The sequence below is a fragment of the Heterocephalus glaber genome, unplaced genomic scaffold, assembly GCF_053883595.1.
Source record: "Heterocephalus glaber isolate CG9 unplaced genomic scaffold, H.glaber_assembly_v1.0 deba00001451, whole genome shotgun sequence".
NCBI lineage: Eukaryota > Metazoa > Chordata > Mammalia > Rodentia > Bathyergidae > Heterocephalus > Heterocephalus glaber.
This window is the reverse complement of record NW_028258301.1, coordinates 7,070,529-7,093,827: the sequence shown is the minus strand read 5'-3', so window position 1 is coordinate 7,093,827 and position 23,299 is coordinate 7,070,529. Positions and strand designations below refer to the sequence as shown.

Here is a 23,299-nt window from a genome sequence, read left to right as displayed (position 1 = left end):
TGATCAGCTTCACTAAAAATATTTCAAGTGGAGTCCCAGTGGTTTGTGAATTTTAGCGGGAAAAGTAGGAGAATGTGCTCAGGGAGGCATCATCTTCCCAGCAGTGGAGGTGCGGGGTAGGCAATACTGGTATTTCAGTAGGCGGGGGCCTGGGAAGCCAAATGTGCTACAATGCACAGAACAGGACTGCACAACAAAGAAATGTCCTGCCCTGAATGCCAGTAAAGCCCCGGTTACAACACTGTGGTAGAAAAGCTTAATCACTTTTGTTCTTAAACTAGGAAACAGACTTCAGCGGTCCTTCAAAAATGCCAAAATTTTGTGTAACTTTCAAGGACATATACAAATAATTCTGTAGTAACTGTGTTTATAAACTTGAAAGTTCAGAACTTTTCTTTCTCTTCTCCACAGACAGGTTTTTGGGGTTTTTTTGTTTGTTTTTTTGGTACCGGGGATCCAACTCTGGATCCTGCATTTGCATGGCAGGAGCCAGAACCACTGGGCTAAATCCCCAGCCCCCAGACAGGTTTCTTTTCCCAGGTTATTTGTCACTTATATTGGGGTCGATTTGTCCTGCACAAAGAAAATACAATCAAAAGTTTCTGTTTTTGTTTTATCCCTGGTACTGAGGATTGAACCCAGGACTTTCACACTCAGCTACATCTTCAGCCCTTATTTTATTTTTGAGACAGGGTCTCACTAAGTCACTGAATTGCCCAGGCTGGGCTCAAACCCAACTCACTTAAAAGCTTTGACCAAAAAAAATAATTTGAAAGGTTATCCATTAAAAAAAGTTAGTGAGGGCCGGGGATTTAACTCAGTGGTTCCGCTGCCTGCTTTGCAAGCACAGGGTCCTGAGTTCGATCCCCGATATCAAAAAAAAAAGTTAATGAACTAGGTGTGATACCACACACCTGTAATCCCAGCACCAGAGAAGCTGAGTCAGGAGGATCACCACGAGTTTAAGGACACCCTGGGCTACTTAGTGAGTTCAAAGCCAGCCTAAACTACATAGTGAGACCCTTGTCTCAAGAAAACAAAAAGTTAATGAACAAAATACCTTATATCCAGTGTTATATATTTTATTTTTCCAAAGTAAAAAGAATTCCACAGGTCATTTTTCAGAGAATTAAGGAGATTTTAGAACTCTCAGATCATATTCTTGTCTGAAATATTTCTGGAAATAACTGCAGCCATCCTTCTGTGGCCCATGCATTCTGCCAAGTGTTTTATGTATGTTACCTCTAGTCTTTGTGACAACTCTGCAAGGTAGGTGTTATTATCTCCAGTGTAAAGAGGAAAAAATTAAAACTTTCTCAAATACAATAATGAGTGACCAGCTCAGGATTCAAATCTGGTATTCCCAAATGTAAGCACTTCCCACTGTAACACATTACCTCCAGAACAACAGGTAATACCTGTGAAAAAGTATGAATCAGCTATAGAAAGCTACTACTACTCTCCACCCTCCCTTCATTTGATAACTTCAGACAGGCCGGGGATTTAGCTCAGTGGATTCGCCGCCTGCTGCGCAAGCGCAAGGACCCGAGTTTGATCCCCAGTACCAAAAAAAAAAAAACTACAGACATAAAAATTAGCACTATGCAGACTTTCTAAGGAATGGGTTCCAAACAGGAAAAATGTGCCAAATCACAATCATTCCTACTTTTCCATTCTAATGTACAGTATTTGTTTCTTACAGCTTCATTTCACAAAAATGCAGTAGATGAAACTTCACAACTGTGTAAACACAAACAAAATCCTGCAATGCATGAAAAAGTTATCAACCAATAAATAGCAGGATATGGTAATACAGTATCACCCAGTGACCAAAAATCTTCAATGTCCACCCAAATATGGAATCATGTGTGTACAAAGCTGGTAATGAAGTTTCACAAAGTAAGTAAAATGGCTATCTAAAATTTCAGTGAACTTTTACACCCTATGTATAAAGAGAAGGAAAAAACAAACATAATATGCTCCTATTTTTTCTATAATCATAGAAAGTTTCCGGAATGGTGGCTCACGTTTATAATCCCAGGACTCGGGAGGCTGAGGCAGGAGAATCACCATGAGTTTGAGGCTAGCCTGGACTAGTGAGTTCAAGGCCAGTCTGAACTATATAGCAAGACCCTGGTTCCCACCCCACCCCCCAAAAAAAATCAAAGAATGTCCCTAACCTAATCCAAGATGAAATAAGGATTCCTTATGAGTGATATGTAGTTCAGAAAACTGGTCATTCATTTTCCAGACTAAGAACACTATCAAATCTAATAATGGTGTATCAAGACCAAACACATGGCAACTCTACATGACAGGTCTGCTCAGTGATTACTCTTTCTATAGCCCAACACAACAAATACAGACACATTTCAGGATGATTGCCTAATTAAAAATAAAAGCACTGTTGAGCTTGCCATCTTCCTGTGAAATAAACTGTGGTTTCCATTCAAACCAAAGGCATTGTAGCATAAAGATTGGCAGCCCCTAATTAATTAGCCATGAAAATTCACAGTGCCTTATATTAGTGCCAGACTGATCAAAAGCCAACTCTTAAAAGTATATTGGCTTTTTTGGATAAGCATCCTGGTTGTTATGAACTAAAATCCCAGTGGCTGGGCCATGACATAAAACAGAAACTTAGGTTGAAAGTTGTAAAGGCAGTTAGTGGTTAACTAGTTCAATTTTTTGACCAATTCAGGAATCCCATCTTTTAACTCACTCAGATGTTAACTAGGTTCCTACTAGGTGCAAGGTATTACAATAGGTTCTATCATATTTATTAAACATTTATTATAACCTAGATACTTTTCTAAGTGCTTTTTATTTAATATTCATAACAGTTCTATAATAATACTACTAACCCCCTTTTACAAATGTGGAAACAAAGCCATGAAAGAATTAATTAACTTGCCTAATCTCATAGCCAAGAAGTGCTAAGAGCCAGAATTCAAACCCAGTGCGAGGCATGCTGGCACATGCCTGTAATTAAACCCAGCACTCAGGAGGCTGAGGCCAGAGGAGTGCTGCAAGTTCCAAGCCAGCCTGGACTACATAGTGAGTTCAAGGCCAGCCTAGAATATATAGCAAGAGACCTTGTCTTAAAAAACTAAAAACAAAAAGAAAGAATTAAAACCCAGCCTGGCATGGTGGTGTAGGCCTGTAATCACTGTGAGTTCAAGGCCAGCCTGGACTATATAGCAAGACTCTCAAAAAAAAAAAACAACAAAATAAAATGGCAACCTGGGCATGGTGGCACACACCTGTAATCTGAGCACTTGGGCAGGAGGATGACAGCGAGTTGGAGGCCAGCCTGAACTACAAAGTGAAACCCTGTATCAAAACTATAAAAATTTTTTTAAAAATACAAAAGTAGGGCCAGGGATTTATCTCAGAGGTTCTGCCGCCTGTCTCGAAAGTGCAAGGTCCCAAGTTCGATCCCAGGTACCAAAAAAAATTAAAAATACAAAAATAAATCCAACAGTAACAAAAGCTACAATGGTAAAAAAAAAATTGCACTGGGTGTGGTGGCACAGACCTGTGATCCCAGTACTCCGGGAAGCTGAGGCAGGAGTATCACAAATTAAGAGCCCAGTTCAGGCAACTTCAAAATCTTGTCTCAAAATTAAAAATAAAAAAGGACTGAGGATATAGCTCAGTGAGAAAGCCCTGAGTTCAATCCCCAGTACTCCTTCAAATTATATATGTATATATAGTTACATATATGATCTACCTAGCACACAATTCAGTAGAACTATTATTTCTCACAAACTGCAAAGAATATAGTTTCTGATCTTCAGTGTACTCTAAGTGTATCTATTACTTATATGCTGGAATATAAAATGACATAAACTGGTACTGAACCCTATTCAATTGATTTGACATGCTAAAATACTAAGGAGATGTAGAATTTTGAGGATATCTTTTTTTTTCGTACCAGGGATCGAACTCAGGACCTTGCGCTTGCAAGGCAGGCGGCGGCACCACTGAGCTAAATCCCCAGGCCTGAGCATATCTTTTTTGATCAATTGTCTTATTTGAATTTAAGAAGCTTTAAATGAGACCACATTGAGCAGATAAAGCAACTCACTTCTAGCTCTTTTTTTTTTCAGAACTGGGGATCAAACTCAGGACCTTACACTTGCCAGACAAGCTAAACCTCCGGCCCAACTCACTTCTATTTCTGATGTTAGAAGGCTATATCAGAGCCCGTGGGAAGAAAGCAACCAACAAGAAAATAGTTAGGTTCCTGGGGTTAGGGTGGGCGGTTGTATAGTTTACATTACACTGATTAAAGAAGAAATTAGAAAGGTAAACAAAATCAGTAATATGAAGGATTACCTAAAGTTCAACCAACAGTATTTTTCAACCTTCTTTTCTTTCTCAACTATATTATTTCTGCCAAAGGGACTATCTCATAGCTATTAAAAGTGACAGTATGAGGACCAGGGATTTAGCTCAGTGGTTCTGCTGCCTGCCTCACAAGTACAAAGTCCCGAGTTCAATCCCCAGTACCAAAAAAAAACAACAACAAAAGTGACAGTATGGGGCCGGGGATTTAGCTCAGTGGTTTCACTGCCTGCTGCGCAAGCACAAGGACTGGAGTTCGATCCCCGGTACCAAAAAAAAAAAAAAAAATCAAAAGTGACAGTATGGGGGAGGAGTGACAGCACGCACCTCTAATCCCAACACTAGGAAGGGGCTGAGGCAGAAAGATCACTGAGTTTAAGTCCAGCTTGGGCAATTTAGTGAGACCTTATTGCAAAATAAACATTTTAAAATAACTGGAGATTTAGCTCAATGGTACACCACTTGCCTAACATGCACGAGGCCTTGGGTTCAATCCTCAGTATCTCACACCAAACACACATGCACGTGCACATGCGCACACGCGCACACACACACACGTCATTTTTCAGTTCAGAATTTCACTCCTTTTTAAATACAATTTTCTTTAACAATATTTCTACTATTTCATAGGCATGAAATATTTCAACACAATTTCACACTAACCAGAAGGAAGTAAACTGCAATCTTACCAAGTTTCACATAACAAATGACAGTTTAAACTCTTCAAGGATATTTGCTGCTTACAAAATTCCTGAGCCTGATATTCAAGGACTTGGCTCTACTTAAACAACCCTAGCTGACACCTAGCTCTTTGATGTGTTCTTTCTGGATTCTTCCACTAGGCTCTTCCAGTAATCATCTCCTATGAGAAGTATTCTATGACCCCTCAGTCCTTTTTCTGTTCTTTGATAATGCCCTGCTCAAATCTCCGTTACTACCATTATCAAATAGCATTTTAATTACTGCTTATCTCTTTCATTGGACTATGAGCTCCATGAAGTCTTGGTTTAACTTGTTCACCCTCAGATAATTATGGCATATAAATTTTTTTTTTTGGTACCAGGGATTGAACTCAAGACCCTGCACTTACGCGGCAGGCGGTGGAACCACTGAGCTAAATCCCCAGCCCTGGCATATAAATTTTAATACAGTGATATACATCAAAATTTACAGTGCAAGGGCCAGGGATTTACCTCAGTGGTTTTGCCACCTGCTGTGCAAGCACAAGGACCAGAGTTCAATCCCTGATACAAAAAAAAAAAAAATTTACAGTGGAAGGGCCAGGGATTTAGCTCAGTGTTACCTCGCCTGCCTCACAAGCACAAGGTCCTGAGTTCAATCCCCCCGCACTGCAAAAAAAAAAAAAACTTACAGTGGAGAAAAAAAAGAAATAAGGGGCCAGGAATTTAGCTCAGTGGTTCCAGTCCCTGCCTCGCAAGTGCGAGGAGCCGAGTTTGATCCCTGGTACCAAAATAAAAAAGAAATAGGAATTGAAATTTTGTAAAAAAACAAAACAAAAAACCTTCTTTTATTCACTCAGTAACAAATATTTATTTAGCACAGCCCAGGAGCCAACCACTATGCCAAGCCCTGGAAAGTTGGGTTTTAACAATGTAGACACACACAGAGTAAGAATTCTGAGAGGATACTGTCCAAAGTGCTACATTCATTATTAACTCATTGATTCTCGGGCAGGTTATAAAAATGTTTTAGCTTTTCCCTTGAAATCTACTCTATTTACCAATTCTTCCTTAATGAATATGCAATACTTTGATGATGACAAAACTTTTTTGAGTTTTCCCTAATTATAAATTCCTGCCAATCAGGATTAGTACCCAAAGTAAATAGCATTCAAATTTATGAACCACAGCTAATGTGAATGCAGAACAACTGAGAACTGCTAGTCAGATTCTAATGCAAGGAACAGTAAGACTAAAATATGCAAAAATGGGCCGGGGATTTAGCTCAGTGGTTCCACTGCCTGCCTCGCAAGCGCAAGGTCCAGAGTTCGATCCCTGGTACCAAAAAAAATAAAATAAAATAAAATAAAATATGCAAAAATATTTCAGGATTTCCACAGTGAAATCATTGTGAAAATCATTTGAAAAAGATCCCTTGCAAATAGTCCAAGAGAAACACTAGCCATAAGATCAATACCATCTTACTTTTCCACATCACAGAAAATTATATCATTCTGTTCTATTAATGCAGAGGAAGAGAGCTGCTGTACAGCTTGTTTAGAAGACAAATTAATAAATAACACATTTCATCTGTATAATGATTTACAGTTTACAGTTCACAAAGCACTTTGACCTTCACAATAAATTTTGTTTTCTTATTCCTGTTGGACAGATTAAGAAACTAAGGATTGAGGGCTAGGGCTGTAACTCAGTGGTTAGACAGCTTGCTCAGCATGGACAAGGTCCTGGGTTCAATCCCCAGCACACAAAAAAAATAAAAATAAAAAAGAAAGAAAGAACCAAATAAAATAATAAGTAAAAGAAACTAAGAGTTGAAAGAAATGTAGACAGCCTTTCTAACTAAAATTCAAAATCCAAAAGCGATGAAAAAAAAGATTGCAAAGTTTGTCTTCATAAAAAAGAATAAAATAGCCGAGCATGGTGGCTCACACCTGTAATGCCAACGCTTGGGAGGCTGAGGTAGGAGAATCACCATGAGTTCAAGGGCAGCCTGGATGACATATGGAGACCCTGTCTCAAAAAAGAATAAAATGGGGCTGGGGATTTAGCTCAGTGGTTCTGCCACCTGCCTCACAAGCACAAGGTCCCAAGTTCGATCCCCAGTACTAAAAAAAAAAAAAAAAAAAAAGAATAAAATAAAAGTCAGCAGACAAATACAAAACTAGGGCTGTGAGTATAGCTCAGTGGAATTGTGTGATTAACCTGTAAGAGGCCCTAGCTTCCCTTTTCAGCCCCAAAAGAGGCGGGGAGAGGAATACTTGTAAAACATCAGACAAAATATTTCACTTTTTACACATAGAGAGTCTTAGAAATCAATAGGAAAGAGATTTATGACTCAACAGAAAAAATAGGTAAAGAACTTAAACAGGTAGTTTACAAAAAAGGAAATAGAATGACTCCAACATATAAAAAGATACACAAACTTAGTGTAATTTTAAAAAATTAAAACTACTCTGAGGTGGGCTGGGGATTTAGCTCAGTGGTTTCACCGCCTGCTGCGCAAATGCAAGGACCCAAGTTTGATCCCTGGCACCAAAAAAAAAACAAAACTACTCTGAGGTATCATCTCTCACTATCAGATTGGCAAAAATTCAAGTTTGACAACAGCAAAACATAATATTAACAACATGGATCCTGTAGCCAGTATTTAAATTTCTGCCAGTTTGTAGCTGTGTGATTTGGGCAAGTCATTTAAATTCTCTATTTCTTAGTGTATTTACCTGAAAAACAGAGATAATAATAGTACTTACTTCAGGGCTGGGAATTTAGCTCAATGGCACTGCGCCTGCCTGGCAAGCACAAAGTCCTGAGTTTGATTCCCAGTACCAAAACAAACAAACAAACAAATAATGGTACCTACTTGAAAGGGATTTTACTAAGGTTAAATAAGATAATATATAAAAAAATCACTTAGTATCCATGGGACATAATAAACACTATAGAAGTATTTGTTGTGATAAAGCCAATGTTAGTGTGTAAATAGACACTCATATTGGAACAACCCCTAAGGAAGGCAATGTTAGCAATATATTTCATAGTGATAAATGCATATGTATTTTAACTTAGAAATCCTGCTTCTGTGAATTTATCCTACAAATCTTCTTGCACAAATGTAAAATGACATGATCAAGTCTTCATTACAGCATTGCCTATATTATTCAAAGACTGATGTCAAAAGAAGTCCCATACTGTATTTAAAAATGTCCAAAATCTTAATCCAGATAGGGTGGCACAGGCCTGTAATCTCAGTACTCAGGAGGCTGAGGCAGGAGGATCACACCAATTTTGAAGCCAGCCTGAACTACACAGTGAATTCAAGGACAGCCTGAACTACATACCAAGACCTTATCTACAAAAAAACTAAAACTATGGGACCGGGGATTTCGCTCAGTGGTTCCAGTGCCTGACTTGCAAGTGCAAGGTCCCAAGTTCGATCCCCGGTACCAAAAAAGAAAAAAACCAAACAAACTAAAACTAGAAGTACCATTTGAGTAGCATATGGTGGCACATGCCTGTAATCCCAACACTGGGAGGCTGAAGCACAAGGATCAAAAATTCAAGCCAAGGGCTGGGGATGTAGCTCAGTGGTTTCGCCACCTGCTGTGCAAGCACAAGGACCAGAGTTCGATCCCCGGTACCAAAAACAAAAAAAAGTCCAGGGCTAGGCATGGTGGCACATACCTGTAATCCCAAACCCAGCTTGGGCGATTTAATGGTTTAGGAGACCCTATCTAAAACAACAACAACAAAAATTTAAAGGACTAGAATTGTCAGTGAGTACAAAGCCCCTGGGTACAATCTCCAGTGAGAGAGAGAGAGAGAGAGAGAGAGAGAGAGAGAGAGAGAGGCAGGGGAGAGGAAGGAGAGAGGGAGAGAAGGCAGGCATGCATGGCTATTTGATCTTGCTGTACCACTCCTTGACATATTCCCAAAAGAATTAAAGACAAATGGGCCAGGGATTTAGCTCACTGGTTCCAGCACCTGCCTCACAAGCTCAAGGTCCCGAGTTTGATCCCCAGTACCAAAAAAAAAAAAAGAATTAAAGACAAACACTATAGTGATACATGGATACCTGTGTTTATTGTGGCACAATTCACAACAGCTAAGCTGTGCAAACAGCCTAGATACCTGTGAACAGATAAATATAGAAAACTATATATACATATTTATATATATATACACACACACACACACACACACACTATTATTCACCCATGTAGAACAAAATCGCCTCATTTTCAGGAAAATGCATGGAATTGGAGAGCATCATAGTAAGTGAAATAAATCAAGACTCAGAAAGTTAAATACTGCATGTTTTCTCTTATATGAGCAATCTTTTTTTTTTTGGTACAGGAATCAAACTCGGGTCCTTGCGTCTGCATAGCAGGCGGTGAAATCACTGAGCTAAATCCCCAGCCCTATATGAGCAATCTTAAAAAATAAAAATAAAAAACAAAGTAGAGATCACAGGAACTAGAAGGTAAACTTTTAGACCGAGGAGGGGGATGGGGAGAGTGGAGAAAAAAAGAGAAGGGAAGGTAATGAGAATTAAAATATTCAAAATATGTTATATGTTTTGATCCCCGGTACCAAATATATATATATATATACACATAAACACACACACACACACACACATATGTTATATGCATGTACCAATACACAAATACAAATCTCATTAATCTCATTATTCTGTATTACTAACATGCACTAATTTAAAAATTCCCATTGTAAACAAAGACTGAACCAGGGCCGGGGATTTAGCTCAGTGGTGCTGCCGCCTGCCTCACAAGTGCAAGATCCTGAGTTTGATCCCTGGGACCAAAAAAAAAAAGAAGATTGAACCAACATGCCTGCCATGTGTGGTGGCACACACTTGTAAGCCCAGCACTTGGAAGGCTGAGGCAGGAGGATCACTATGAGTTCAAGGTTAGTCTGGGCTATGTAGTGTGTTCAAGGACAGCCTGAACTATATAGCAAGACCTTGTCTCAAAAAAAAAAAAAAAAAAAAAAGACTGAAACAACATAAATATCCATAATAAGGAACTAGTTAAATAAATTATGACACACTATTCAATGGAATTCTATGGAATATTAGGCAAGAACTTCTTGAAAAGAAAAAACAAACAAGAATGAGGAAGCTCTCTATGCATTGATCTAGAAAGGTCTCCAAGATATACTAAATGAAAAAGCAAAGCTGGGAGAGGGGGTGGGGATAGGCAGTGTAGCACAGTGGAGGCCATAGACTTTTGCAAGAAAAATGAAAAAGGGGCCGGGGATTTAGCTCAGTGGAACCACACCTGCCTCACAAGTGCAAGGTCCTGAGTTCAATCCCCAGTACGAAAAAAAGGACTATATATTCATGTTTGTAAGTATTTGCCTTAAAAAAAAAAAAGTAGACAGACTGGAGTTGCTGCTCAGCTGAAAGCAGCAGAGCACTGCCTACCATGCAGGAAAACCTGGGTTAACCCACTGCACAGGGGGAAAAAATGGTTGGGAAGGGGCATATGGGGAACAGACTTTCTACTGTTAATATAAAGTACATAAACATGTAATCTTCACATATAAATATATACTTATATAAATATTTTATATATAACTACTTGAATGCATTATCTTTTGAAATGATAAATTTTTTTTTTTTTGGTACCAGGGATCGAACTCGGGTCCTTGTGCTTTTGAGGCAAGTGTCGGAACCACTGAGCTAAATCCCCGGCCCTAAAATAATAAATTTTTTAGAAACAAATTAATCCATCTGCAGCACTGCAAAAAAAACCTCAAATACAAAACTTACAAAGAATAAGTAATTTACCTATTATCATACAATTAATCATTACAAGTTTGACCACAAATAGGACTTCCAATATTTTTCCTTTAACATGCTGCATTTCTGAAATGTTCAGGAATGGGAGATTTAAAGTTATCACAAGTAGCATTTTCTGTGAAACAACCACTCCCTCTTACAGCAAAAATAACATTAGTGAGACCACACTGACAGGATCTCCATTTGATGACGAGCATAATAGTATAATATTCATGGTTGATCCAAAACATTCACCATCACCCACATAATACAATAATAATTAGACCTCATCTACTAGAAAGATGAATTCCCATAAAGATTTTGTCACAGGTTTCGAATTGCAACAAAACAATTTTACAGGACAAAATAAAGCGTATGACACTAAGAATATAACTATAAACACTTTAACTCAGGTAGGAAAGAGCTTTAAAAGCAACGGGCCGGGGATTTAGCTCAGTGGCACCATGTCTGCCTCACAAGTACAAGGTCCTGAGTTCAATCCCTGGTACCAAAAAAAAAAAGTCCAGGGCCAGGCGTGGTGGCGCACACCTGTAATCCCAGCCCTTGGGAGGCTGAGGCAGGAGGACTGCTGTGAGTTCAAGGGCCAGCCTAGATAACATAGTGAGTTCAAGGCTAGCCTCAACTACATAGTGAGACCCTGTCTCAAAAAACCAAAAAAAGGGGCCAGGGATGTAGCTCAGTGGTGCCTACTGCCTCGAAAGCACAAGGTCCTGAGTTCGATCCCTGGTACCAAAAAAATATATTTTTTTTTTTAATTAAAAAAAAATAAAAGCAAGTCTAACTTTCTACTTTAAATAAACAAGGGGATAGGCCGGGGAATTAGCTCAGTGGTTCCGTCCCCTGCCTCGAAACCGCAAGGTCTCAAGTTCAACCCCTAGTACAAAAGAAAAAAAAAAAACAAGGGGATAAGCACATGAAAATTGTAATTATGCCGGGCATAGTGGTGCACAGCTGTAATCCTAGCACTTGGGAGGCTGAGGCAGAAGGATTGCCATGAATTTGAGGTCAGCCTGAGCTTCATAGTAAGTTCAGGGCCAGCCTGAACTACAAAGCAAGACCTTGTCTCAAACAACAAACAAACAAACAAAATATTATTGGAGATCCTGGAGATGGACAGTACTTAGCTTCACAGCACATACTTTTTTTTATACGGAATATGCCAAATCACAAAGGATTTGTGTTTAAGAAACCATCCTAAATATCTATCTGTATAAGAGAATATCTTGTCACATATCCAGGACACTAGGGACCTAAGAATCTCACTGTTTGCTCACATATAACATCCATACTATCCAGTAGAATGACTTTCTGACAAGTGCCAAGGAACCTCCAATACTACTCTAGGCCCCTCCTTGGTGAGCAGCTCGATCTACAGGACTTAGCATCTCCTCTGCTCTATCTTCTGCTATCATACTGGATAAGTAAGACATCCACACTGATGATCCATTCAACATAGCCTCTTATCTTCCCACTACAATAACCTGCACTTTCATTCCCGTTCAACAGTACTAATAGTTACATTTTTTGTCTTCAGCTTTGAAATACTAAACTCTGAGGTTTCCAATTATGAATTTTATTATAAAATCTGGTCTTCAAACACATTTCTAATTATCTTCTATTCTCCAAGTATGCCAGCCTCTCTGCAGCTTTTACTTCTTATCATTCCCAGCTAAGACCCTCAGTGTCAATCCTATCTCCCACATTATGACTAGCAGTGTAAAGATGTTCCCTATTTTATTGTTCTTTCTTCCAAACTCCCAATTCTGGATCAAGCCAACCATCTTTTTTGCTCTCTTGCTTTTAGGCTGTTGGAGAATGTAAAATCTATGCTACTGGGGCTCATTACAAATAAATTATTTCTAACTGGGCCCTCAGTGTGGTCAGCAATCTTAAAAAAAAAAATCCTTAATCTATTCTTATTTTCCACTAAAGATTTCCAAAGCCATAATAATCCAGTCAGAAACTCACCATAGTTCCTTCAATCTCCAGAGATAATTGATTTTTCCACAGGTAACTGATCACATCAAAATAAAGCTATCTGTCAAACTCCCTCATTGTTTTTTTCCCTATCTCCACACCATCATCCGTCTGTATTCTATTCCTCTGGTGTCAAACAAATGCTCAACATATTTCCTAGATAAACTTACTAGTCAACCTACAAAGCTGATTCACCCATATGAAAAAGAAATCACACACGCATCATACTGGAAAGAACATAAGTTTCAGAACTAGTCAGACCTTGTTCAAATCCTTGCTTACAGTCTTCCCAACTATATTTTATTTTTATAGTCCCCCTATTTTTATAGGGGATCAAACCTAGGCCCTCAACCATACTAGGCAAATATTCAAGGTGCAAGTTCACTGAGATGCATATTTAGCCCCAGCCTTTCCTACTGTGTAAAAGAGGGATACCAACACCTAACTCCCACAGTTTCTGTAATCTATGAAGCATCTTTATGGTAGCAGACATACAGTATAGTCTCAGTAAAGACAAATTTCACTATTACACCTCTCCTTCACAAGAGTAATTTTACTGCCTCCCATTTACACCTTAATCCAAGATCTGACTACTGTCATCACTGCCATCATCACATTGTCACAACTGCCTTTCAAAAGAAACAAGGTGACTTCCTAATTGCTAAATTCAGTAGCTTCTTTCTAACCTCATTCTACCTAACCTCTGTGCCACCTGACACTGATAGTCATTATCTAACCTGCCCTCCCTTTTTATTTCAGTACATTGGGCCTTGCAAATGCTAGGCCACTGCTCTGCCATGGAGTTATAGCCTCAGCCGCCCCCCCCCCCTTTGAAACAAGGCCAGGCTAAATTGCCTAGGCTGACCTCAAACTTGCAATCCTCCTGCCTCAACCTCCCAAGTATCTGGGGTTACAGGGTTGCACCACCATGTCTGGTTCCCCTCCCTTCTTGATACTCTTTCTTGCTTTGGCTTCTGTAATAATGCCACTCTGTTCTAGTTCATGTCCCATTCCTTTAACTCCTCTTTTTTTAGTGTCTATTATCCTTCAAACAATGATGGTCCTTCTGGTCCATAGCTCTTTTCTTCTCTTCTTTCAGTATTACCATCCCACATTAAGGCTTCAAATATCCTATGTTCTCTCTTGACTCTCAAATTTATAAATTCGATTTCAACTTTTCTCCCAACTTTCAGACCCAAATTTCCAGTTACTCAGTCATAATCTTTAAAAAACTAAAACTAAAACCTCAAACTGAACTTCAAAGACAAGTTCATTACCTTTCCTCAAAATTGCTTCAAAAATTTATATTCTCTTTCCATTAAGCCCATCAATTTACAGCATAAGCCAAGTCACAAAACCTCTTACTAAAAATACTTTTCTACAAAAACCTCTCGATTCTAATTTGAAATCTCTTGAAATTTCGTGCTATTCTTTTCATTGTCTTGTCACTGTCCTACCTAGCACTGCCCCCATCACCACACCAGCTTCCTGCCTACCTAGGCCTTCTGCCTACCTAGGCCTTCACTTTCCACACTCTCTCAGCATTTTCCACCAGAGACAACGCGACCCTACCAAGCTCCTGCTACAGACCCTGAAGGGCTCCCTGTGCCTGCAGAATAAAGTCCACATTCGTTAGCAGGTTTTTCTCAAGGGTACACATTAAAAAGTTTTTCAATTAGACAATCCTGGGTTTCACTTCTGGCTAACTCTGAATAGTGGCTTAGTCCAGAGTCTTCAAAGCGAAGGGGAAAGGAGAGGGGATGGCGAGGGAAGGGAGGGGGAGACCGTGGTGTCCGCGGAGAGAGAAGTAGCTCTTGAGGGTGGAGAGCATGTTTTCGAGGGAAGAGCTCTGGAGGGAAGTTCGAAGTCTGGACCCCAAGGGAGGCTGGCTGCTCAGCCGGGAAGGCGCTCGTGGGGAGGTGGAGGTCTCCGCACGCGCCTTCCCGGGAAACGAAGGCTCCTGAAGTAAGGAAGGTCGCCAAGGGGGCTCAAACACTACCTCCCCGACTCTAGGTGACTTCTGACCGCTCCCGGCCCCTGAGGGAAGCAGAAGGGGAAAGGTCGAGCCGGGGGAGTGTCCCCTGCGCGAAGCGGAGGACTCCGCGGAACCACCGCGTACGGACCCGAGCGCCAAGGCCGGACCCAGGAGGTGCCGCAGCCGCGACCCCCGAGTTCGCGCCTCCCGCGGTTACCTGAGGCGGCACCGAGCGGCCGGAGCGGAGCCTGAGCTGGCTGGGGCGGGAGCGGGAGGCGACGGCCCAGGGCGAGCATAGTAGCCCGCTCGGCTCCGAGGCGGCAGCGGTTTCTCAGCCTGCGGAGGCGGTGGGGGTCCCTCGCGCGCACGCCGGCGAGTCGGCGGGGGTGGCGGCGGCAGAGGACGAGGAGACCACTGCCATTCCCGCCAGTCGGGGCCGTTCCCTCCCCCCCACCCCGCGCCTCTTGGCGGGGCCAGGAGGACGATCTAACCGGCTAGACCGAAAGGGCAGGTGAACGCTCCTCTAGGGCTCCCCGGCCGCGAGCAGCTGAAACCCTGGGGCAGGCGAGCTGGGGCGTGGCCAGTGGTCACGCCCCTTTTGTGGCCCCGCCCCTCTCGGGCCCTCCCTCAGACCAGCCAGTCAGTCGTTAATCTTTGGTAAACGAACTAGTGGAATTGCCCAATTAGCGTTAAGAATGCCACGTGGTATGAGGGTGGGCACAACGGGCGTATAGAGAAGCCAATCAACAGCCCTGGGCGCCAACTCTTTGAGGACGAAGAAAACCAATAGGAAGGAAGTGGTGGTAAAAACAGAAGAGGCAGTGTGTCGGAAAGGAAGAACTCAAGAGCAGAGACTACTCCTGGGGAAAACTCAATACCAGGACTTTCTCAGAAGGCGAAACAGCAACCCAGGATGGACAAACCAAAATGTCAAAGACAGAACGATTGGTCATTGATAAAGCCAATTAAAAATGGAGTAGAAAAAAAAAAAATGGAATAGACTTGCCCGGCTTTTGGGTTGGTTAAAGTGTAAGCTGAGAAAGGAAAAGCCATCTGGCGTGGTGGCACATGCCTGTAATCCCAACACTGAGAGTTCGAGGGCAGCCTGAACTACACAGCGAGACTTTGCCCTAAAAATAAATAAAAATAAAAGAACGAAAAAGGAGGCCCGGGGATTTAGCTCAGTGCTTCCGCCGCCTGCCTCAAAAGCCCAAGGACCCGAGTTCGAGCCCCGGTTCCAAAAAAAAAAGAAAGAAAAAGGAAATCCGTATGAATGCAGTGTCCAGCATCCCCGTGGAGCAAACAGAACGATGGGGGAAAGATTATTGTAGACTAAAAGATTAGACACGGTGAAGGCGTCAGAGAGGTAACACTTCCAGAGGGCATGGTAGTGCACACCCATGATCCCAGCACTCCGGAGGCTGAGGCAGGAGGATCGCTGCGAGTTCGAGGCCAGCCTGGACTACATAGTAAGTTCAAGGCCAGCCTGAACTACAAAGTGAAAACCTGCCTCAAAAAACAAACAAAAAAAAGAGGTAACACTTCAACTCGCCTGAAAGTAGGTTTTTGAAAGAACTGTGTGAGAAATAAGAATTCTAGGGCCGGGGATTTAACTCAGCGGTTCCACCGCCTGCCTTGCAAGTGCAAGGTCCCGAGTTCAATCCCCAGTACCAAAAAATAAATAAATAAAAATTCTATCCAACTATTGAGGTACAGCCAGACAAGGTTTTGAACGCCTGTAATCCCAGCACTCGGGAGGCTGAGGCAGGAGGATTGCCACGAATTCAAGGAATGCCTGGGCTACAAACTGATCTCAAGGTCAGCCTGAACTGCAAAGCAAGACCCCGTCTTAAAAAAACAAAACAAGGGGGCCGGGGATTTAGCTCAGTGGTTTCGCCGCCTGCTGCGCAAGCGCAAGGACCCAAGTTCCATCCCCGGTACCAAAAACAAACAAATTAAAAAAAAAAAAAAAAGGGGGGGGGGGAGTCAAGGGGCTGGGGATTTAGCTCAGGTGTGCCTTGAGGCCAGGCCTGCCTCACAAGCGAAAGGTTCTGAGTTCGATCCCCGGTACCAAAAACAAAACAAAAAACCGTGTACGTATTTCCTCACACCTTCCCGAGAGCTTCTAAACTCATGCCTCAGCGGACTGCCGCAGGCAAGCAAGAGCAAGCAAGACAGTGGAGGATAGGCCTTAATGCACCAGCATTCCCTAGTGTTACAAACCCCCTTCAGATATCTTTAGGTGCCCCTCCTTCTGGAAGAGGAGGCTCTTGACGATGAGTGGGATTTAAATAATCAGAGTACTGGTTTAAGAAAGATGTGTGGTTAAAAAAAAGACAGAGGAGGCTGAATGTGGGTTGGGCTTTTATGCCAAATTTGTCTTTTTTTGTTTTTTATGCTCTGAATACTATTCTTGAACAGAAGCATAATCTAAACAGGGCACTGTTTTAGGAAGATTAATTGGTAGCTCACAAAATCTCTGAAAGGAGAAAAGATATCACCACTGTCCAGTTCTCTGTTGTAAAGCATTTTCAGTATCATTCTCAGGCAACAAATCATGTGCTGCCACCTGGTGACAGTTCAAGTACTACTGTTCCAGGGAAAAGAAGGAAGAGACAAGGAAAAAAAAAATAGAAGGGAGAAAATGGAAACAAAGTTTTTGTAAACAAGGAAGGAAAGAGAGGTTACAGGGAGGGGAGGGGGAGGGGAAAAAAGAATCAAGATGTGTCATGTACAGGTACAAATTCCTTAAGATGAATGTTATCATTTTGTGTATCTAAAATGTACCAATAAAATGAAAAATAAAAACTACTGCTCCACATTGCTGTTTAATATTTCTGTTGGGAGGGGTTGGGGATTTAGCTCAGTGGTTTCACCGCCTGCCTCAAAAGTGCAAGGTCCAGAGTTCAATCCCCAGAACAAAAGAAAAAAGAAAAAGGGGGGGAAAAAAATATATATATATATATGTATGTATGTATGTATATTTCTGTTGGGAAAGATCTTGCACCCCTGCAAGCCTATCTCTCACAGAATTTGAGGCAAAGTAGTTGATAAAGAAGTAGAGAAATCAGTTTTAAAACACCACCGTGCCAGATAAATCACCTGCCCAACGAAAGATGTGAAAGATACTGGTTCCTTGCACTGCTTCAGCAGGAAAATGAGGTTGGATGGGAAGTTTTCTTTTCTTTTTTTTTTTTTTTCAGTTTTCATTTTTTTAAAGCTGAGTCTGTGGGGTTTAAGTCACTGTGGGGACCTTTCTACAAGCCCACTGCACATCTTACCTCAGGGCAAATACATACCAGGACTGCTCTCCACGGTATCTTTTTGCCTACATTTAGCAGTGGAAAAGGCCTCCTGAGGCCTCTGTGAGCTGCTGCTGCTTCTTAAGAAACCTTGGACTATAGTATCTAAAACACAAAGCCCAGGTAAGGAGAAATAAAACTGTCCCTGGCTAGAAAAATATACTTTCCAGACAGCCAAATTGTGGGAGGGCCAAATTCATTAGCCATAAGCATTTTTTAATGAAATATAATAGAAATGGGCTGGGTATAGCTCAGCGGCATAATGCATGCCTAAATGCATAGGACCCTGGCCTTAATCCTCAGCATCAAAAAAAGAAGGAAGAAAAAAGTATCAGTGCATCACTCCTAATAAGTATTGAATCATGAAGTTTTTATTTCAGTTAGCAAATATGTGCATGTATCTTTACTGGAGGTCACAGTCAAAAATCTCTGACAACAACTACATTGAAGTCAGAGAGACTTGAGACCAGGAAAGAGGCCGCTATAGAAACACAGGCTTCCGGGGATTTAGCTCAGTGGTGCCACCAACTGCCTGACAAACACAAAATCTTGAGTTTGATCCCCGGTCCAAAAAAAAGAAACATGGGCTGAAATATTCATCTGTAATTCTTGTCACTTGGGAGTGGGAGTGGGGTAAATAAACTGCACCACAGTGCGAGATGTGAGACTATTTGTATAGAGATTGTCATCACATCATGCGCATAGTTCAGAACCTGTTTTATCTAATGTGCCATGTTTACAATTTTTATACACTGTACCTTCATTGGTTCCTGTAATGTATAAATGTATTAGGTTAAAAAAAAAAAAAAAACAGGCTGGGCTGCTGAGGATGATGAGGTATGGAGAGGCTGGAATAAGCCTCAGGAGACTGAAGCCAGGGATAAAGAAAGGAAATTTCTAGGGGCTGGGATTTAGCTCAGTGGTTCCACCGCCTGTCTCGCAAGCGCAAGGACCCGAGTTTGATCCCTGGTACCAAAAAAAAAAAAAAAGTTAAGAAAGGAAACTTCTTACTGTGCAACTCCAGGGTCCACCAGAATATCACTGTCCTCTGTGACCCCATAGCACTACTGCCCCACAGCAGGATCCTACTTCATTCAACTCACTAGAAGGGGAGCTTCTCTCTCTTTTCAACTTCACTTGAGTGCGTAAGTAGAAGGTATAGCTACAGATGTCTCAGATTTAAAAGATAGAGATCACAAGAAGCAGTCACGTAACAGGAGGGCTGGGATTTAGTTCAGTGGCACTGCACCTGCTTTACAAGCTCAAGGTCCTGATTTCAATCCTCAGTCCCAGAAAAAAAAAAAAGACAGAGGCCAGCAGTCACATAACAGGAAAAAAAAAAGGTACAGCTGAGTCCATTTCATGTGAATCATCACTCACAGAAAACACATCAGGGAAAGTTAAGCCACTTTATTGCAGCTGGAGAGGAGGGATAGGTAGGCAGTGAGAAGTCTTGGTAGAGAGGCCACTTCCCAGATGAATCAAAGGGGATGGGAGGACTACCCAAAAACAACCTTGGGGGGAGGGTGGGCAAAAAGCTTCATCACACTATTCACAAGTCCTCATGGGTCACTCAAGAGCATCTTGTGGTCCTGGAAGAATAGGTTCTCTTGCTCAAGACTCTGGGCATGGAGACGAGAGCTGCCAGGTCTGAGGTTAGAAAGGGTGCTCCTCTGGAGATCTAGGAGGAAGGAAAAGAGAAGAGAAAAACCATCAGCAAGCACTATGATATGCACAGAGCCAGGCCCTGGGCCTGTTTGATGGGCAAGACGTGTCTAGCCAGTGCCAAACATTTGGCAGCTGTCATCCAGGTACCATTCAGATTCAGCTTCCCCCAGAACCAGGATCCCTGACATTACCCCTACTTAGGTTCTTTAAAAGTTCCCAGCTACTGTTACTATTTGGAAGACTGACTTTAGTAGATAAAGATGGAGACATGGTGAAGGTGATGGTGGCCAGCGGCACTTTAGATTGGAAGACATGAACGGAGGAACTGGAAAGGACAGAGTCAGAGGTAGAGATGGCAATGATGGGTCTAGGGGACCCTCCCAGCACAGAAGTGTCCTTCTTCCTGAAGCCAGGATTCCAGTCTCCTCTCCCTTTAGCATCTAAACATATAAAGGTATTCAGTGATCCTGGATCACGAACGCCCAATGTTGCCCCTATGGACTCAGATTGCCCCTTCAGGCCAAATTTAGAATAGCTGAACTTTGGTGCCTGTGCTTGACCTCTGTAAGACAAATCCTCTCCACTGTCCCAGCACCCAAACCTCCTGACCTGAGGTTGTACTCCCACAGGGCATCCCAGGCTTCTGTCCTGGAAACCTCCAAGATGTGATCTTTGCCTTCCTGACTACTTTGCTGCTGCTCCAACATCTGCCAGACCATGAGCCCAGGTAAGATGAAACCTCTCCTTCTACAGGAAGAAAGTCTCTCCATATAATTGGCCTAATCAGCACACTTGAAACCCTCATGTGGGCAAGGACAATTTCTCATGGCTTAGAGCAAAAGGAAATGGGAAGAAGAACTTTGGAGAGAGGTAAAGTCAGCACAGGGAAGAAATGGGTAGAGATGGGGTGGGAGATGGTATCCTGGCCCATCTATAGAACAGACAGAGAAAGGATGGCACCTCCATTGAGAAATACATAGACAGGTCTGATCCTGGTCCTACCTTCCAGCTGCATGCCTGACCCTGCCGGGTCTCAGCCATATGTTTCACTAGCAGCCCATGGTGCTGGCCTGTAGATGAGGGAGAATGTAAAATGACTGTTCTCCAACTTCTTCCTTCCCTTGTGACCTGCGTAGTGCTGAAAACTGAGATAAGAGCATCCTGGTCCAGTTGTTGGAAAGCTTCCAAGCTGACTAGAGACTAAACTCACATCATGAGAGGCAAACAGCAAGGTGAAATACCAAGCCAAACTTCTCAATAGCTCAAACAGGGAGGGCTATGACCACTTGTTAGGAGGCATTCCAGAAAAAGGGACAAGGAAACACATAATCACCCTCAACTTTTTACTTACTCAGCTGGTCTCCCAGCAACTTTAGTTCCTCCTGCAGAATCTCAGACTCCCTCCATAGCAGTTGCCGCCTACATGAGTGATAGCAGTGTCATTCTAATCAACAAACTCAGAGTGAGGAGGCCATTAGTCTCCCAGAACACCAAGAGTTCCGAAGCCTCAAGAAGTTCAAGAAGTTAAGGCCTTGCCCATTACATAATCAATCTGCAGCCGCTGATGAAGACCAGTGGTAGTACTGTACTCTCCTGGTCTTGATTCCTGGTCTTGGGGTTGGGTGTGGGCCCTCTCCTATAACTGGATCTGAAGGTCCAGCAGTTCCCTTCTCAGATCCTCCAGGAGTTGCTCTAGGAGATGGGCTTGCCTTCTGAGGCCCTCTGCAGCAACTTTAATGATGCTACAATGGGACAAGTGAAGAGACAGTCCCTCTGAGAACTTCACATATGAGTACAGATGCCACTTGCAAATTAAGACATGTGCACAGAAGAGGTGTGCTGAAAAACTGTGTGCACAAGCTGGGCCTGGTGGCACCCATGCCTGTAATCCCAGCACTTGGGAGGCTGAGGCAGGAGGATCACTTCAAGTTCAAGACAAACCTGGACTCCATAGTGAATTCAAGGTCAGCCTGATAGTGAGACCCTATCTCCAAAAAAAAAAAAAAAAAATTGTGTGCACACATACAAAGGACTGAGAGTATAACTTAGTGGATGAGCACATGCTTAACATGTTCAAAGCTCTGGGTTCAATCCCCAGCAACAAAACAAAACTGTATGTATAAAGAAAAAAACTGGCAGGCCAGAGATTTAGCTCAGTGGTTCTGCTGCCTGCCTCTCAAGCAAAAGGTCCTGAGTTCGATCCCCAGTACAAAAAAAAAAAAAGAAAAGAAAAAAACTGGCCTGATACCTTCCAGGGCACTGATCTTTTACATCTGCTGCTATCACTCTTTCAGCAGTCCCTGTACAGCCTGCTTCAGTGCTTCAGTCACCTACCAGGCAGAAAAAAATATGAGCTACTGTATAAGAGGGTTTTCCAACTGTGGTAGTCTCATCTCATAAAAACCTACAATTCCAAGCCTTACCTGAGACTGAGATTGAAGCTGAGATTGGAGAATAGTAACTTCATCCCAGAGAAAGGATGGTCTATAGGCTTCAGCCCAGCTCAAACTCTCTCGGACGAGGGAGTCTCTAGAGCCCAAGGCTGTTTAGCTTGGGCTTCTAATTGGGTAGGCAACTGACAAGAGGAAATCCAGGGTCCAGCCAGGTCTCCTGTGAGGGAATAAGGAAGGTACAAGGACAAAATCTACGTGGGAAAGAACTGTGGGAGAACAGAATGTGGGGGAGAATATTGCTCAGGAAAGAGTTGGAATTTGGAAGGAATAGTGGATGGTACAGGCACTGCAAGAAGGCAGATCTTGGACAGAGAAAAGGCTAGGGAATAGAAAGGGTCAGTAAGTACCTGTGATGGAGACCCCCAGGGGATACAGCTTCTGCTACAAAAGAAATAGTGGCACAGGCCAATGAGCTCTGACTGTCCTTTAACCTGTCCTGCCTACGAACAACAACCTGTACCTCCTCACCTTCATCCGGGCCGCATTTCCATCAGTTGCCTTCAGAAGTGCATCAAGCTGCTCAAACCAGCTCAGGTTCCTACTCATCCTGTGGTGGGGGTTTAGCTCCCTGGGTTCTCCTATCCCTGCTCTCCCAGGAGGCTACACCCAAGGCACAGTACAGGAAAGGCGTTAGAATGGAAAGAGGTGAGTGAGGATGCAATAACACCAAAACTGTGACTCTGGCACTAGGCAAAGGAGCGGCATTTTTGGGAAACCAGGAGGAAATCGAAATACCCTGACAGGCAGATATCAAGTGACTGGAGGAGGCGCCGAGACTCTGGCGACATCACGCCAAACCTGTGTGAGTGTTTACTGCCGCCTCTAAATTCAAACCCTGCAGTAAGTGGAGAAAGTAGGATTTCGGACTGGGTATGGCAACATCACCCAGGAAACTGAGCCCGCCTCTTTTAGAGACAACCAGCGCGGGGCGGTGGCCGACCTACGTTTCCCCCGGAAGATTACGTGTTTCCCACCCCCACCCCCACCAAGAAGCTTGTCGGGACACCGAGTCCTCTAAATTCTGTAACAATGGGCTCCGAAACACAAAT

The 23,299-nt window shown here is 42.5% G+C and overlaps 2 protein-coding genes across 6 annotated transcripts in view; both read right to left on the bottom strand.

Moving 5' to 3' along the window:
* Tesk2 (testis associated actin remodelling kinase 2) overlaps window positions 1–15,389 on the bottom strand; it is a 139,151-nt gene extending 123,762 nt beyond the window's left edge. For all 5 annotated transcript variants that reach the window (XR_015452662.1, XR_015452663.1, XM_013068545.3 and 2 more), the window contains exon 1: window positions 15,045–15,389. The gene's annotated coding sequence lies outside the window, so the exon portion shown is untranslated. The remainder of the gene's footprint in view (window positions 1–15,044) is intronic.
* Window positions 15,390–19,524: 4,135 nt separating this feature from the next.
* Window positions 19,525–23,239, bottom strand: Ccdc163 (CCDC163 homolog). Its single transcript, XM_087214809.1, is given in 12 exon segments — window positions 19,525–19,810; window positions 19,989–20,319; window positions 20,322–20,576; window positions 20,800–20,867; window positions 21,149–21,216; window positions 21,345–21,496; window positions 21,499–21,539; window positions 22,046–22,127; window positions 22,221–22,318; window positions 22,321–22,407; window positions 22,598–22,631; window positions 22,719–23,239. Coding segments are annotated over 12 exon segments (1,413 nt in total). The 5' UTR covers window positions 22,797–23,239; the 3' UTR covers window positions 19,525–19,691.
* Between the last annotated feature and the right edge of the window lie 60 nt (window positions 23,240–23,299).